Here is an 18,452-nt window from a genome sequence, read left to right as displayed (position 1 = left end):
AAGTACATAGTTCATCTTGAGATGACCTGGGTCCTTAGTTATTTAAATTTTGTAAAAACCTAAATCCGTCTTCTATCGTGTGGGTTGTGTGGTGGAATACCAGCCTTATCAACCCGGGTGTCAGGGTTACTATTGAGCCGCCAGAGGCCCTTGACATAGCTCAACGACTACTTACTTACATCAGTAATAGCGGCTTAATGTGCCTTCCGAAGCACGGATCACCTTACTTTCGGTCAATCAGGTGTTCAGCCAGTAATGTCCTAACCAAACTAGGGACCACATAATATTTTTTGTGATATGTCCCCACTGGGATTTGAACCTGGGACTTCCGGATCGTGAGCCCAACGCTCAACCACTGAACCACGGAGGTCGTCATACCTAGATCTGTAAAAAATCTACAACCTGAAAGTTAAACATTATTTAATAACCGATTAACCTCAAAACGACCGATTCGTTACGACTAATTATGAAATTCGTTTCAGAATGTTATAGTCTTGCTATGTTTCTTTCACGTATGAGGAATATTCCATTCCACGCAGTATTCAAGGCTGAAAGATTAGTTCATTCTCTTATACTTACAATGTTTCATTACATGCAAGGATTTGCAGATTCGTTTCAAACATCGTCTTTTTAAAAATGCGAATTTACCCAACTACTTATTAAAATTTGATATTGGCAACTCGCGACCTGTTAAATCTTCAGGTTAGGTAATCGAACCCCGTCAAAAAGGGATAATGTGAGGTATAGGGCTATAATGATGTCTGAGAGTAACTTGGCTAAGGCCACTGATAAAATGTCCCCCTATGTGTATGGGTGTTATGTGTGTGATATACCTGGAAAACGCGTGGCTCACATCGTAACACAACGGGTTCGAATCCCGGCTCGGGTTCTAAACTATTGAATTAGATTTTATGAGTTTGAATTCACGTTTGGATAGCAAATAATTGATATCACGTGATTTCTAGGATTTTCGCCGATTAATGGCGATAGGCTCGTCTCCTATTACATGAGACTTAAACATAGTTGGCGAAGAATGGTGTACTACACTATAGATACATCTCTGCTTATGGCATAGAATAAGGAATAATACGTATAGAATGTCAATTCTCCGCTCCCCACCAGCGGCTGAGCTAGGTTTACCTCACCCCCACTCGGTCTTACTTTAGTCTTCAATCGTACGTCGTCAGACGTCACACACACAGATGCTCGCTTACGATAACGTCAATGTGTAGTGTCTGTATAAAACGAGTTTTTTTTGTTTGAAGTGTCCTAGGTGTCGTTATGCCTCATGTTATGCTTTAGTTTTTTGATACCCAAATTAGATGTAGGGTGCCTTCTAGTCTTTTGTGGGTCTGCTTTCTGGAGGATATACACGGACATGTCTCTTTATCTATGTATTTTGCGGATAGATTGTTTCCTATTGTGTCTGTGTCCGCATTGGGACCGGTCGGCCTTGGGTTTTCCACTTGTTCAAATGAATAATTGTCAACATACCTGAACATAGATTAAATTTAATGTGAGCTCGCGAAACTATTGCGAATTCCAAGGAGCTTGCGCGAAACTTCGCGGCAAACTGAGAGTTGTGGTTTCTAACTAAACATTAATACAGCTCGTTTCAAATACTTAAACGTGAGGCGGATTTAAATCTTCTACGTTTCGTGTAGGTGGTGAGCTCGATTCCTGATTTCAATAACCCCGTGTTAGAGTTATACAGAGCCGTAAAAGAGTCGTTTTTTAACGTGGCTTATTGTGGACTTGCCGCATATGTATTGTTATTAATAGGCTAGTTTCCAACTAGTCAAATTAGTAACTTTTTACTAAACGTCAAAACGCGAAATGACTATGGAATTTGTATGAAAAAGCACGCTGTGACGTCATTGTTTTTCTTGATTAAAATTCATAAATAAATTAAATAGAAAAAAAGAAAATGTTATTCGTCAGTTTTAGATATGTCTTTATGTAGTAATCAGAATACCATAATTTATCTTGAACCTAATACACGACCCAATTAGTGGGTTGGACTGACAGGGGAGCGCTGACTGCTTTCACCCAGAAAAGAATTTAAGACAACATACTTCGTTTCTCGATCTTACATAAGTTAAGTACAACTCAAATACTATTAATTTCACATGTGATTTTATTTTATTTCCATTTTAATTCATATTTGGATCATAAATAATTGAACATTATTTGTAAACATCAACGAATTCATCTATTCATCTATCATCTACGGAAGCAATATTGCTATTTGACAGTTGCTTGCATTGCGCACTATATACGCAAATGTCAAAGTGCAATATTGCTTTCTTCGATGAATTGCTTTAATGTGGCCTTTTTAACCCCCCCGATTTTCCTTCTAATTTCATTGGTGTGTATCTTTTATCTTTGTTTTTGGGTATAAATGACCCTTTTTATTACGCCCAGGCACAATTATATCTTCTGCCCATTATGTTAACATGTTTTATTATATTTTAACCCCCCTGTTCAGCGCAATCTATATTGTTTTTGAGGGACGAAGCCTGGAAAGTAATTCACTGCAAATTCAGTGTCAAATCAACCAATTGTTTGTCTATAAAACGCCAACACATGTCCGCGAGTAACGACACGTGTTTTCAATCCACGATCAAGATCAGTAATTGCAAAGTTATGTTCATTGTTTCGCGTTTCCCACAGATGATAAACTATCTCAGACTAAGAAGCATTAATCAGCCATCAAAAGCTCCTTAAGAACTGCTATGACAAATACATTATCTTTATGCATCTTTTCAGAATTTGCATAAAATAAAATAGCAGCAGCACTAACCTATTACTTTATTTAAATACCGGAACAGTTTGAGTATGTTTTTCCGTTTCAGCGGTTTAAATGTCTATCCATAGAGATTTTTTTTTTGTTTTGGTTTTCCCCGAAGGGTAAGGCAAAGGGAACTATGCCCATACAGCCATGTCTGACGTATTTTTTTCTTGATGATTAATGAAATGATGAAAGGTGATGATGATGAAACCTAAGCCCCCACCCACGGAGTAGACTCCTACTCCGAACCCCAAACGAATTAACTCAAAAGTCCGCATAAACTTTTGAGTTATGAAGCGGCTTCCTGACACGAAGCGAAAATAGGCAGATACACTTTGTTTATTGAATACTCCAATATAATAACACTCGCGAATGTCTTCCGACTAACTTAATGCGATCATTAACCACAAAACACCACTTCGTATTAATTATTTAGATTATTCAATGAAGAAAGCAACTGTCCCGTTCCCGTCTCCCGCCAAAAAGCCCTATCCATAGAGAACGGACCTGCGCGGATTGTGTCTATCAGAAGGATGATGTTCTATTTTTATTAAAGCCTTCTTCTGTCGTGTGGGTTGTGAGGTGAACCAGGGTTGACACCAGGGTTGATGAGGTTGGTAATTCACCTCACAACCCACACGATAGAAGAAGACTGAAGACGAAAGAGGTCATACAAACGCAAACGCGCTAATTTTAGGCAGTGTAATATTACTAGAATTATTAACAGTTGTGTATACCAGCTGAGCTACAACATAAATAAACATTATATTTTAGAAGCAGAACAATCTTCCAAGTTTTGTTAGAGATTAGCTGGTTCGTTGTAGTAGTATCATGTGCGTTTATTATCAAAAAATATAATTTACAACCTAAAACTATCAATAGCTTCTAGTGACATTTCGTTTATTAAAATCTAACAGGTGGTTTAGAAGTTCGGTGAGACACATACAAATATAGCGGTCAAACACATAACCCTCCTTTTTGTATTGCCACAGTCGGGTAAAAATGATCATACATTTTAGCATAGGTAAGTAAAGTACCCACAAATAGGTATTTTTATTTGTTTATTTTTAATTGTAGTAAGAAATAAAAACACGGCTAAGGATTCATAAAAAAAAAAACAATTAAAAAGTCAGTCCCGCAGCAAAAAAAAAAAAACAGATCGCACGCTATCTAGGACCTTTGCATTCGTTAACGAAAAAAACTGTAGATTAGGAGATCTAGACTAAAAATGAATACCAGAATAGATATTTAAAACGCTGTATGTATCCAACAGTGATGACCAGGGGGGTTAAAACGCCACATCGAAGCAATTCATCTAAAAAAGCAATCTGACATTTGCGCATATAAATGTAAGTGCGCAATGCACATAAATGTCATTTGTTTTTTTAGATGAAGTGCTTCGATATGGCCGTTTAAACCCCCCAGACCACGACCGCCGCTGCAGAGCTCTGGAACATTGACCCACATTCAGCGTTCTCGGCACATTTGGCAGATGTTTGGCAGACACACCGGTCTAAAATACGACGGCCGACTTGTAATACGCCTCGGGTGTAGTGTGTCGAATTTGAACCGGCTTCCTGAGTCCAATAGGGTTCTCTTTCGAAATGCTATGGGTGACTGGGTGTGCTTTTGAGAAACAGTGGTGTAGGAAGAAAACTCAAGAGCTCATAGTCTTTGGGGATAAAGGCGTATTTATAAGATTTCGTCTGATGGAATCTAATTATAGATTTGCCTCAAACAGCATATGGTAACAGGACCGGACACTTTATATAAAAATCTCATTCTCATCGTGTGCCACCTAAGACCTTGTTCAGAGGGCGCGATTTACTCGCGTTTTCATACCACAGAGTAATTTGATTACTTTATTTGAAAGAGTCTGTGATGTGAAACTCATAAAATATGTAACTTGCCAACTTGTACACCATCATAGTATTTAAATAAAGAATATTGAGAGTTGAGCGCTCTCCCGTAAGGTATTAGATCAAACACTCTTGTCTAGCAGTGGATTAGGTACAAAATTACAATTTCTTTTATAGCATTAAATTTATCCAACTGACTATAAACTCCGCTGCCCCGCTGCTGCGGCGCTGGATGCAGCTGCACGCTGTTGTGCCTAGGGACGCGCGAGTGTATTAGCTTTAAGTTGTATACGTTATAATTAACATTAGAATATAAGTTGTGTGTTACTAACATATATGGATGAAGTCCGAAATAAATAATTAGAATTTGAATTAATAAAGCGTAGCTAAATAAATGCAATGTCTTTTCTGCAGGATTTAAATGCGATTTTAATTACATTTTACACCTTTTTATGACAGTTTAACACAGTGGTTGGTTGCTATACACATAAATTATGAGCGATACATTGTATTTTATCGAAAACCAAACGAAGAGGAGTAATATTATATATCTAGTTTATATATATTTTAATGGCTGTTACACGTGTAAGATTATTGCTGTAATAAAATTATATAAGTCTGGAAGTACTAGGTACCTAGATAATAATATGATGTATACAATATAATAAGATTTACAATTACAATTGCGAACCGTTACTTTAGTGTCTAAACACTTGTCATCTAATGTTTAAGCATGGGAGCTTACGATCATACATGTTTGTATGATCAAACATGAGAGCCTTTTGTTTCGACGAAAAAAGCTTCTCGTAACGCCACCATAGGAAGTCAATAATACCAACTTAGGAGTAGATTATTTTACCAACTTAAAAGAAGAAACATTTAGAAATACAATTCTAAATACTTTTTTTGTTTACATTGGATGGGTTTGCTCGTGGCCCCAGACTTGCCCGAAGGCATTGACGAGGCCTAAGGATAAGCTCGCCAAAAAGGTGCCTGTTCACTCTGGCCTTGTCAGCACCCGGGTTATATGCATTCGGAAATACAGAAGACGGCAGAGAATTCCACTCCCTACCTTCCTACCTTTCTCTCCACTCATCTATATTGAAATAGAAGCTAACATTAAATTGTGGGATTGAATTGAGTAGCACTTCACATTAACAGTAAGATTCTTTTGACAAGACGTAATATATTTATTGGCTGAATTAATAGGAAGTGCTGAGAATTCTGGCTGGTAAAATTTAGAATCTATACTTACACGCCAGAAAAATATAAGAAAAAGACTAACATTTTTCTTTTAAATTATTATGTATGATTTATTATTCTTATGTTGTATTGTTTCACTATCTCCCGTCATCTTTGCATTTTTGCAGGGAAGAAATCTGAAGCGAAAATTAGTAAAAGATTTGAGAATTTATTGCATATGCCACAAACAAATTTAACACTAAAAATAATGTATTCTACATGTGTATAAATAAATGTACCACCGCTTAGTATAAAGAAATTACGGCGACCAATGTTCAAAAGTAAATTACTTAAAACAATTTAATTCACCATTCCTTTTACTCTGTTGATGAATATTTGAATTTGAGCTCACGATGCAATTGAATTTTTATATTGTTGGTTATTGTGTATTTTTAGGATTTATATATTTATTTATATTGCTGATTTTAAATTAAGTAGATTTTATTTTAATATTCGTACACTACATGGTTGAGTCACACTCCAGACACTTCATACAAACAACCTCGTTTTACACAGACACCACACATTTACGTTCTCATACACGCGCATCTGTGTATGTGACGATTAAGTCTAAACTATGTCCGAGGGGGGGTTAGAAGAGTTGCCGTTCTATACGTAGTATTATTCCTTATTCTATGGTTGAGTGAAGGACTTTTATTGGGCAATGCAATATATTATTTTAATTACAATTATTTACCACTCTAGAACGAATAATTATATTTCATTTCTTTTCATTTCCATAGAGTCGCCTAATTAGTCCACGTGAGCATTCGTAATGCATTCTTTCCGCGTATCGAATCATTATTGTATTTATTGCTCATATGAAAAGACGATTTTCTGAAAACCAGGCGGTTAGTAATGGTCTGGTGACATCATTCATCGTTCAATGTCATTTTCTCAAAATTTTATTATCTGAATGTTGGCACTGCAATTCAAGTACTTAATAATAATAATCTTTATTGAACATAGGCTTACAATTTTACATTAATAAAAATATAGACAACTATAATAAGACCAATTACTCTAGATATGCGGCGGTCCCTGCACTAAGCTCAGCTTGTATCGCAGGGGCCAGAGTACGATTTCCTGTCAGGATTTACAAAATGGACACACGGACAGAATACAGAGCACTATGAAAAATTATAACTGCTTATATCAAAATACACAATAATGAAACATAATAAAAATATTTAAAATTAACAAAAATAAAACTTCTAGGTATGGAGTAATGTGTGTGTGTGTGTGTGTGTGTGTGTGTGTGTGTGTGTGTGTGAGTGTGTGAGTGTGTGAAGCCAGAAAACTAATTTTTTTTTAATAATGAACCATCTACAAAACTGACCCTCAAAACTAAGTACCTATTATATTTATTTTTTAGAGAGATATAAAATAAAATTTATATTTACGAACGCCTTCCAAAAAAATGTCCGGGACTAAATAGTCCCGAGATATGGAAACGACACACAGAATAAGTAATAAAATATAACAAAAATACTTAATTACTCATTGAGCAGGGATTCCTGCTTAGTCAAATAGAAATGTGTAGCCTTTGCATCAGGTATGACCCAGAGTGAGCATAACATCCCCTCTCGTAACTGATGTCCAATCTTCTTCTCAAAGTTCCTTAACTTTGAGAAGGTGAAACAACTTATGGTCTCGAAAGCCAAAGCCCCCAGAATACAAACATCGTATGCTTCTTAAGACAAATATCAGTAGCTGTAGGTTCTTTTAAAAATGTTTCAGTCCAACCCAATAGGGTTACAAGTGTGACTTTACGTATGTGTGTTTGATGACATCGGCTTTTATTTCGAGAACTTCAATTTTCAGAATTCATTATAATTTACACGTTTATGACAAACTGCGGAGACGGAGGTTGGCACTGAATGATTTAGTAAAATTTTATAGTTACACCCAGCAGACAACAAACTTTTTGCAGTCATTAAGGTCGAGACAGGCAGCTGGTTTACGGTCACGAGCATTAATATGTATACACTTTGGTACCATGTCACATTAACTTTTTTGACAAATTGAACTGTAAGTCTCACTAAATGTCAAATATGTTAGTGAAACACAGTCCTAGAGTCCTAAGTGGCTACATTATATTCCTCATGACTGTACATGCAAAACAATTGGGTCGTGTACTTGGTTCAAGATAAATTATGAAATTCTGAATACCAAATAAAGACAGATAGATCTAAAACTAACGAAAAACATCTTTTTCTATTTAACTTATTTATGAATTTTAATAAAAAAAAACTTACTAATATATCTGATATGTTATCGTTTTTCTATGACGTCACAGTGTGCTTTTTTCTATAGTAATTTCGTGTTTTGACGTTTAGTAAAACTTAACTGATTTGTTTAGTTGGAAACTGTCATTTCCCTGCGTTTTTAGGTCACTATTGGGATAAAGAGTGATTCAGACGAACTTTTGCGGGGTTACTATTACCTGCATACAAATACTATTGTTAAAATCCTTTTACTAGGTAAGAGTTTTCCGTCGTGCGCAACATCATCAAATCAAATACCTATATGTAATTTATTACACATATACACACGAAACAATTATAAAATATACACAAGAAAGATTACAACACAATCATCCGGGGGTATGGAGCATACTCCACCAAGCTGCTCCACTGCGGATTAACGGAGGCATTTTAACGGTCAATAGCCGGGACCAACGGCTTAATGTGCCCTCAAAAGCACGTAATCATCTTACCTTTCTCAGACAATCAGGTGATTCAAGCCTGCAAAGTCCTTACCAAACTAAGCATTGCTTACCATTTATTTATTTATTTACCATCTCTATATGATTGTGGTTAAACATAAAACTACTTTTTCTTTTAAAACGGCAATCTTCTTCTTCTTATCGTGTGGGTTGTGAGGTGGAATACCAGTCTCATCAACCCTGATATCAGTTACGATTGAGCCGTCAAAGGCCCCTGACATGGCTCATTTAACGATTACTCACTTACATCAGTAAATAGTAACCGGGATCAACGGCTTTTCGTGCCTTCCGAATCACGGATCATCTTACTTTCGGACTTTGTGATATGTCCCCACCGGGATTCGAACCCGAGGCCTCCGGATCGTGAGTCCAACGCTCAACCACTGGACCACAGAGGCCGTTGCAAAAAGGTATATTACTTAGACCTGATGTTTTTGAAGTAAATACTCGCAATGCTTTCTCCATACAATTTCCTTTAAAGTATTTTCTACATTTACCGGCATTAGTGCCATGTTTTACTTTCGCGTAAATCGCCGGGACCATTACTTGGGCAATTAAAATATAGTTATGGTGGTAAAATCTAACCGCACGCCTGTCTAGCCTGCAGGTAACATTTAATCCGTCATCATAATCACTAATTTAAGAGCCACGCTCTTGTCGATGTAGCATTCTTCATTCTTGTCTATCAAAGACCAATTCCTTCACCTCCTTATAAGATACGACGTTCGCCTTCTCTTTAATCTGTTCCATGTAAGCTCTTCTTGGTCTGCGATAAACCGAAGTCTACTCGGTCTAAATCGCGAGCGGAAACCTAATGCTACTAACTCATCTTTTTTTGCAACTGATAGTGTAAATGAGTCGTTAGGGACATCATTGAACTACTTTCAAGTCGATTACGTATCTACCACGCTAACTAATAATTTGCTATCATAAAAATATCCGTTGTTGTAACGCTCAATGTGTTTGCAGTTTCTAAAATGCAAATAAGCTTATTATTTTCATCTAGATTTCGGTCTAATTGACTGTTAGGCACACTGAAATCTTGTGTGTGTAGTAATTAAGCCATCTCAATATGTTTGTAATTGCTTGTCTGGTTTAATGCGCCTTTCTCTTCAAACAATACCACTTCAATTTACAAAGTGGAGTTATTAGAAAGGCTTATTTGACAAGGAATATCTTAGTTGTGCTTGAATCTTTCAGGAACCGACAACGTTTCTGAGTTTATTCGTTTCCTATTAAATATAGCGATATTATACTTACTGTACTTGTTAAGAGAACAATATACTTCTCCATAACTTTTTGAAATCGTCACATTCGGGCCCACCAGACCGTGTCATTCGCTCATTCAATCCGTACAGTCCATTACGGCGAAAGAAATTTTTGAAAAGTAAAAGTATGTTCTCACGAAAGTATGAGTAAATTACTTTCGAACCGAACCGAATGGTTCCACATTATGTCTTTATAATTGCAACTTTAGCGTACCTACATCTTTTTGTTACTTATTATACAACGAATCATTTCGTTGTGCAATATATTCGATGGTCATTAACGGTGTTTTTCTCTTGTTTCAGTGTCAACATTTCTTCCCTAAGCATTATGATTTACAAATGGATATTATGATAAGAGTGAAGTGTTGCCAAGAAACTAAAAACCCAAAGTGACGAAGTGCCCTGAGGTGTCTGTTAGTGCTGCGTTCCGTGCGAAGTTCCGTGCTGATGTTGGATAAAATGTCTGATAAAACGTCATCGTCGGTGGGGCCGAGGAGTTTCGAGACTATTTCGGAGGAGGACCTGGCGTCGCCGTGGGAGAAGTTATTAGGAGATGTGAAGCATGCTGTTCCTACTATAGTGAAGACCAATGCCTCGAGTACTACGATCGAGGAGGTGTCGCCGCACCCGCAGGCGATGGACTTGGAGGCGAGCAAGTTGACGCGCTCGAAGAGTCTGAACCAACGGAGGAACAGTAGCAACGGTCTCCTGAGCTCGATCCCGCGAGGACTGAGGTTGTCCCTCCGAGGAGTGCGAAGCGAGCCCTCCAGCGTCAAGGACGTGCCTACCACTAGGAATGATAGTTCCCTCAACCTTCTTCTTAGGTAAGTCCTTAGAATATACAATTAAAAAAAAATAATGTCGTTTTTGGAAAATATCGTAAGGAAACCTACATTTCCGAGAAATGCACTTTCGGAGGTATGTGACCTAACCTGTATTGGGCTGGTTTTCCCTTCACGGGTCGGAAGGTCAGACAGGTAGTCGCTTCTGTAAAAAACCGGCCCTGTCAAGTCTTCAGGTTAGGTAAGCAGACCCTGTGAACGGGATAATGCTAGGGAGATGATGATGATGAATCTCTCTACACACAAAGGCGGTACCGGTAGGCGTACAACTACAGCTAATAAGGGTCATATCACACCATGGTGGCGCCATCACATTCGCCCCTTGTTGGTTGCACGACCAACAAGACACCTTCATTACTTATTTTGTTGTTGGCGCGACTGTGGTGTCCTAATAAGACCTATCTCATATCAGATAGAGCCCTAAGTCTATTGTGCATAAATACTTGAATATTACAAGATATTCCCGAAGAGCAACGCCACCGGAGCCATCACTGTATCTAAGCTTCAATGTTAAGTCATAGAGTAAAAATTATGACGCCAGATGTAGTAAATTCTTACCAATCACAATTTATAAACTTGTAAATGCCTACAATTTGCCATACTTTAGCGTACTTTATTGTGATTAAAATGCGAGAGAAAGGGATTCACAGCCATGGTTAGGTCAAGCGTACGTAATAGGAATTCTAGACGTGATTGAGATATAACGTAGTTTGTAGGAGAGCGTTTAAGTGATTATATTGTGGAGGGGAATAATAGGAAAATGTCAAGTTCTGCTGAAGTCATTTACGTTTGCACAAAAACGTAAGTACTCAAGTTACTTTGTTTTGCTCCTGAGTCATAAAAGAGCAAGTAACATTTTCCTTTTTACGTCATCATAATAGAACTGCATCAGAATATGCACACTTTTTATCTTCTAAGTTTAATGTGTTAAATGTGCTAAATAAAATTTAAAATTTACCTGATTTATTGTCGATTTGCCGCAGATGGCATTAATATAAACTACTTGGCCGGACAAATGGGGAACGCTGAAGGCTCTCACTTGGTACAACGTTTAAGACAACAGGCCTGAGAGTGCCCAGTTGGGCGCGAACTTCGGCTCAGGGCATCGTCTGAGAGGATAAATATTTGAAAGAATTAAACGACCCTAGAAGGTCGATAGTTGATTGAGGGATCTCACAAAAATCTACCTTTTTTTACTGCATGCATTTGGTTAATGAGACAGGAGTTTGTTCATTTACTCTTAAAAAGGCCAGTTCCGAAAAGGAGTTTTCTCAGTATTTTCCTTATCTCTGTAGTTATTCATATAATGTCAATAAATTCTCTCTTCGTCCATGGGAGACAAAGGTCAAGTACAGTCGCCCACATGGCTTCAGGCTTTCGTAATTGCTATCTGGAACTACCACTTTATTACCGACCTTCAGATGAGATGCATAAGGTTTCAATAATAAAGATGGTTATCACGCTTTTGAATTGTGCGCGCAATGCAATGGGATATACTGTGTAATACATGGTAGGTATATAATCTATAGATAGCACTATATCTATACCACACCCCGGACATTTCATACAAACAACCTCGTTTTACACAGACACTACACATCGACATTATCGTATACGCGCATCTGTGTGTGTGACGTCCGATACCATACGATTCAAGTCTGAACTATGTTCGAGGGGGGTGAGGTAAACCTAGCTCGGACGCTGGTGGGGAGCGGAGAGTTGCCGTTCTATACGTAGTATAATATTATTCCTTAATCAGTGTCTATAGGTAGAGTCGTAAAGGTAAGGACCCTATCTCACTAGGACACCATATAGTTGCGCAAATGCGCAACTAGGTGATATACAAATCCAAAATCAAATCAAAAATACTTTATTGCACAGAACTACATTTCAACAACCAGACATAATACATGAATACAGTACAATTTGTGCGACCTTATTGCTCTAGAGCATTTTCTTCCAAACAACCACTACCACGAAACAAACATTTACCAAACTTGGATGCGGGATGGTGCAACATGAAATTCAAGATATTTATTTCGGAAACTAGTCCATATTATGTTAGTAACAGAAAGCTTAATCTAGTATTAGTAACAGATTAACTGAATGTAAACTAAACTTAATATAATAAATTCTAGAATAAATAAATACAATATATACCCTTTATACAACTGTATAAATTTTGTTGGTGGCGCAACCGTAGTATCATGGTGTCCTAATGAGCTAGATAGGGCTCTAAATATGTGGTTGATGTAGGCATATACAACGGAATAGAAGAAAGAGTTTGGAAGGACCAAGAAAGCGCGAAACTCGCGCCATACAAGTATGAGCAAATAGTTCATATTTCAACTTTGCATTCTACTCGTCCGCAAACTTTACGACGCACGGAGCTCCGCTACAGTACTTATATTAAAATGTCGTCTAATGCAGACCAAACTCGAATTCGAAACAGGAAAGCTAAAAACCTTAGTATAATCGGCTATCACAAAGATACTTTTGTAAGTAAGTATGCAGTAATTTACGAAAAGTAATGATGCCTATCACATAAAATATACATTGCCGGTAAAGTAGCTATGGAATTGGAGAAGCAGTAGAGCTATCGTAGTAATCTGTTTGAAGGAGTAGTAGTGAAAGAGAGTGGGGTTCAACCGGCGACAGCGGTTCTCATACAAAATGCGCGTTAGGGCTTTTCCTACCTCTTTTTTCTATTGCGTGGTCTATACCTATGTAAGAATATACGTATATATAGTATAATATGATATACAAAACTCACGCCCATGTTCCCCGAAGGGGTAGGCAGAGCCGCAAATAATTAGAAGACTATTTGCAGCCACTTTTGATACATGGTCCCAAGGTATAAAAATATAATAATTATGAACGCGCAATATTTTGTACTAGTAAACTAAAATGACAAGTTCCTTTTAGTACGTACGTATTTTGAATTTAACGTTTAATTTACGAAGACATCGAACTTGTTGTTTTTATTACCTGTCTATCTAAATGAAACATGATGTGATGATGTAATGAATATGCAATATTGATAAAAAATCATACGAGCCTACGATAAAAAATGCTTACATTCCGAAATATAAACAATGCTATTTGCGTTTTCATTATTTTGACATTTTAATCAGTAAGTCACCGAGACTTTAATATTTATATAAATAAAAGCTATTTTATCAACTGATATGACGTGTTGGCATATTGCAGGTAATCTATACTTGCGCTTAAGTTAAAAAAACATACCTATATCCTCATCAATAATGGTATGTATAGTCATGAACAATATCATATACCCACTTTAGAACCCTGCCGCACTATCATATTTGACATTTACTGAGACTTAAGGTTTAATTTGTCAAAAAAGATAATGTGACATGGTTTCAAGGTATATATTACACTCTCGACCACGTAACACATATTATAGGAGCAGATATACAAATCTACGATAGTAAAATATACATAAAATCACGCTAGTAGGCAGTAGGCAGAGGTGTACGGTCACGAGCATTAATATGTATACACTTTGGTACCATGTCACATTAACTTTTTTGACAAATGGAACTGTAAGTCTCACTAAATGTTAAATATGTTAGTGCGACAGGGTTTTAAAGTGGGTACATTATATTGCTCATGACTGTACGTACAGTACACCCACTCCTTGCCACCTACAATTTAGTCCCACATAACAGGGGGCGAGCATAAGCAATGCAATAAAGAAATAAATAAATAAATAAGCCATTAACCGGGCACAGTCCCTGGAAACCACGTGATATCAATTATCTATAATCCAAACATGAACTAAAACTCATAAAAGTCGAATACCACGGTTTAGAGCACGAGTCGAGAATTGAAGAATATACCTTTCACGTAAAGAAAACGTAACGCTTTAGACCAGGCGCGCACTACGAGTTTTTCGCCGCGCAGCAGAAGAGAGCAGCGGTATAATGTCACATCGAATACTGCGCCGCTGGGTGGCTCTGCCATCAAGTGCGCGCAATACAATTTAAAAATGTTTGGTACAGTATTACAGTGCGACACTATGCCGCTGCTTTTTTCTGCCGCGCGGCGAAAAAAGTCGTAGCGCGCGCCTGGCCTTATAATAAAATCATATGAATTATCTAGGTAAGTATAACTATTTCATCATAGTCATAAGAAAGTCTCAATGACCCCTATAGAAGGCTCTTCCGTCCGAATGACTCTCAACCACCAAATGGAGCATCAATTCAATGGTGAATTTCTCGGGAAGATATGCAAAATTTTGCACAGAGGAAACGGACATCCTCGTTCAAAAGCAATATAGGTACAGGAAACCAGTCGCCAGATAGACAGACAATGCGCAAGCGACAGTGTTGTAACCTTAAAAAATTAAGACACGGCCATTTGTTTTACCGCAAATTGTTAAGCTATTTTGAAGTATAATTATACTGGAAGTAAAAACGTTTTTTTGTGCCCGTGTCACCTGGATTTGCGCAATTTAAAAAATAATAATTTAATATTCTTCTTCTTCTATCGTGTGGGTTGTGAGGTGGATTACCAACTGGGCACCCTCAGGCCTGTTGTCTTAAACGTTGTACCGGGTGAGAGCCTTCAGCGCTCCCCATTTGTCCGGCCAAGTAGTTAATGCCATCTGCGGCAAATCTACAATAAGTCACGTCAAAAAGGTGGATTACCAACCCCATCAACCCTGTAGGGTTATTATTGAGCTGCCATAGGCCCCTGACATAACTCATGTAACGACTACGTACTTACATCAGTAAGTAGTAACTGGGACCAACGGCTTAACGTGCCTTCCGAAGCACGGATTATCTTACTTTTGGACAATCAGGTGATCAGCCTGTAATGTTCTAACCAAACTAGGGATCACAAAGTGATTTTTGTGATTTGTCCCCACCGGGATTCCAATCCGGGACCTCCGGATCGGAAGCATAACGCTCAACCACTGGACTACGGAGGCTGTTAATAATAAATAATAATTTAATAAGTCTCGTTCTTATTTTAAAATTGAGAAATAAGTATTTTATTGCCGTGGCATCGACTTTAAAAAACATTGAGGAGTATTTTTAAATACTTAAAAATAAGACAAATTAAAATCATTAAGTTATTGACTTTCTTTCATTCACGTCATTCAGTCAATTTAGTGACTTTTATCAAGTTTTTTATGGCATAAAGGACCGATAATAATTCATCAAGATATTTTAATTAGCGAAACAAGTTCTTTATTGCAGAAGCGAGGTCGTTATTATAAAAGGCTAATAACAAAGACTTTATTAATAACTCTCATCTCCAATTTCCACATGGCATGCTAACGGCTGCTGGTCGAATATTTATTAACGGTAACCTTTGCTAATCATTGCTAACCGGTTATCAACAACTGATAAACAAAGTAGCAAAGTTGGCTCAGAGATAAGCTCACGAACTTAACATCAGGGTACAACGTGCTTATGGAAATCAATATGTATAAGTCATAGATCGCTTGGTAATTTGGTGATAGCCCTGAGAAAATTGCAATAATTGACAGGTGTTGATGTAAAGTTAGGTAGGCAGATGGTGAGGCCTTTGAAAGCGATATAGTCTTTAAATTAGTCATATTGCTATCTAGACAGCCTATGAATAAAAACCTGGTCATCTTCTATATCTTCGAGAGACCAACCGAATTTGTCACCCAGATTTCGTCGTGCCGTTGTAGTTTTCAGTGAATAAGTTTTATTTAAGTATTTATACAAAACAGGCATCATGGTTTATACAATATATATATATATATATATATATATATATATATATATATATATATATATATATATATCATATGAATATGTAATATACGTAATACAATATATATGTATTAATTTATCCAGCTAGTACTTATTCGAATAAGTACATTCTTATTAACACACACTGGCTGTAAAAAACACAATAAGTCAAAAAAGGAATTAAGAGGATATTCCGACTTTTTTGGTAGTAATACCTACCTACTTTTACATTTCAATGTTTCGTATTCCTATACTTATTTAAAAAAATGAAAAGTGAATTTAACGAGTAGCAAATGTTAATTTCGTAGTCAAAGAAAATGTTTCAGATAAAATTATGTATCTATTTCCGTCATCCGCCTGGTAACAGCAGTATAGGTATATTCCTTCGAATATTTATTGCACAGAAGTTATTTTATTCGACAGTAGAATTAACGATTCATTTGTATGTACCTACCTAATCTTTTTATAATACCTACTTTCAGTTCCATAATTGATTTGGCGCATGCCTAGGCGCATAACTAGGCAAGCTTATAAGTTTAAAATACGTATTCAATTACTTTGATGATTCATTGTTTAAAATTTTAGAGACTTTTCATTTTGAGCTAAATATATTTTTCCAGTTATTCCAGAGTTTTTAGTGGAACGGTTCCAGGGAAAACATTTCCGTTTAAGACACGTCGAAAATAAATCATTGAATATACCTAACTCATTGTCAGAAATAAATCATTGAAGCATGCATGATACACTCAAACTCAAAAATATCTAACATACTTATCTAACACTTTGAACTGACGATTTTTTTTTTGTCGATCGTGTCATCCGCTTAAAACTATTGCAGCTTCTTACAAAACCTGCCGAGCCGAGGAAAAGTATCTGCAAGAAAAGCCTAGTACCGGGCCCTAAATGTTTTTTTTTATTATTATAATATTGTAATACAGTTTTAGAGGCCGCCCCTTACTATTTTGCCCAAAAAACATTTTGAAATGCCTACTTGTGTAATAATAGTTATGTTTAGGTTCCGATTGTTCTAAAAGCCTAGAAAGTGGCGTTGTAGGTAAGTACGAAGAATTTCGCGTTTAATAAAATGATGTAGGGATTCTCGACACGGTGCTACCAAGAACGACGCGAGGCCATTCACTTCCTTCGTATTCGTACTACGTGTCCTGCTGAGGGCAGTTCGTACACCACGGGTGAAATTAGATGAATCAAATGTTTAAATAGCATGCTCAAGAAGTCCGGCCAAGTAGTTAATGCCATTTTTGGCAAATCTACAATAAAAAAAATAACACTTCAAATTATGACTGTTCTTTGCCATCGTAAATATTACATGCACACTTGAAAAAAATGGTTTTATGTATTTTAATGAATTGAACCCTCGCCTCGTGGACAAAATTGGCGTAGTTGTTTAAAAATTACCCTTATTTACGTACTGCAAAAAGTAAACTTTTATGTACCTGACTAAAGTTTTATAAATTGCATTCTAGGAAGGAATCATAATTTGGTCGACAGCAGTCCTTTTTAACTGGGTAATAAGTTACTCCAATTCGTTTGTTTTGTAAAACCATTTATTAATCATAACAGTATTTGTCTTTTTCCACTCTTACTAGCACTTCCTCATATAACCCTTTCTGTCCAACTTATTCTATTAAAAAGACAAATACTGAGAATTATTGAGGACAGAAGAGGCAAGATGACACCTAATAAGACACGACGAATTTATTAAAAACATCATAGAAGGAAAGCTAGAAGGAAAGAGAGGAAGGGAGAGACCAAGAAGAGCTTACATGGAACAGATTAAAGAAAAGGTTAACGTCGTGTCTTATAGGGAAGTCAAAGAATTGGCCTTTAATAGACTGGAATGGAAAATGCTACACCGAAAAGAGCGTGGCTCTTAAATTGATGATGATGAATCATAACAGAGGATTAGCCATACATTAACCACTGCCATTGCCATCACTGTCAATGTCGC

The 18,452-nt window shown here is 36.9% G+C and overlaps 1 protein-coding gene across 2 annotated transcripts in view; it reads left to right on the top strand.

Moving 5' to 3' along the window:
* LOC126368884 (G protein-activated inward rectifier potassium channel 3-like) overlaps positions 1–18,452 on the top strand; it is a 76,295-nt gene that overhangs the window by 11,854 nt on the left and 45,989 nt on the right. For both annotated transcript variants that reach the window (XM_050013091.1, XM_050013090.1), the window contains exon 2: positions 10,192–10,712. In XM_050013091.1, coding sequence (XP_049869048.1) covers positions 10,336–10,712 — 377 coding nt within the window. In that variant the 5' untranslated portion in view covers positions 10,192–10,335. The remainder of the gene's footprint in view (positions 1–10,191; positions 10,713–18,452) is intronic.

The sequence above is a fragment of the Pectinophora gossypiella genome, chromosome 8 (genome assembly GCF_024362695.1).
Source record: "Pectinophora gossypiella chromosome 8, ilPecGoss1.1, whole genome shotgun sequence".
NCBI lineage: Eukaryota > Metazoa > Arthropoda > Insecta > Lepidoptera > Gelechiidae > Pectinophora > Pectinophora gossypiella.
The sequence above is the reverse complement of the archived record's forward strand: the minus strand, read 5'-3'. Positions and strand labels throughout refer to the sequence as shown.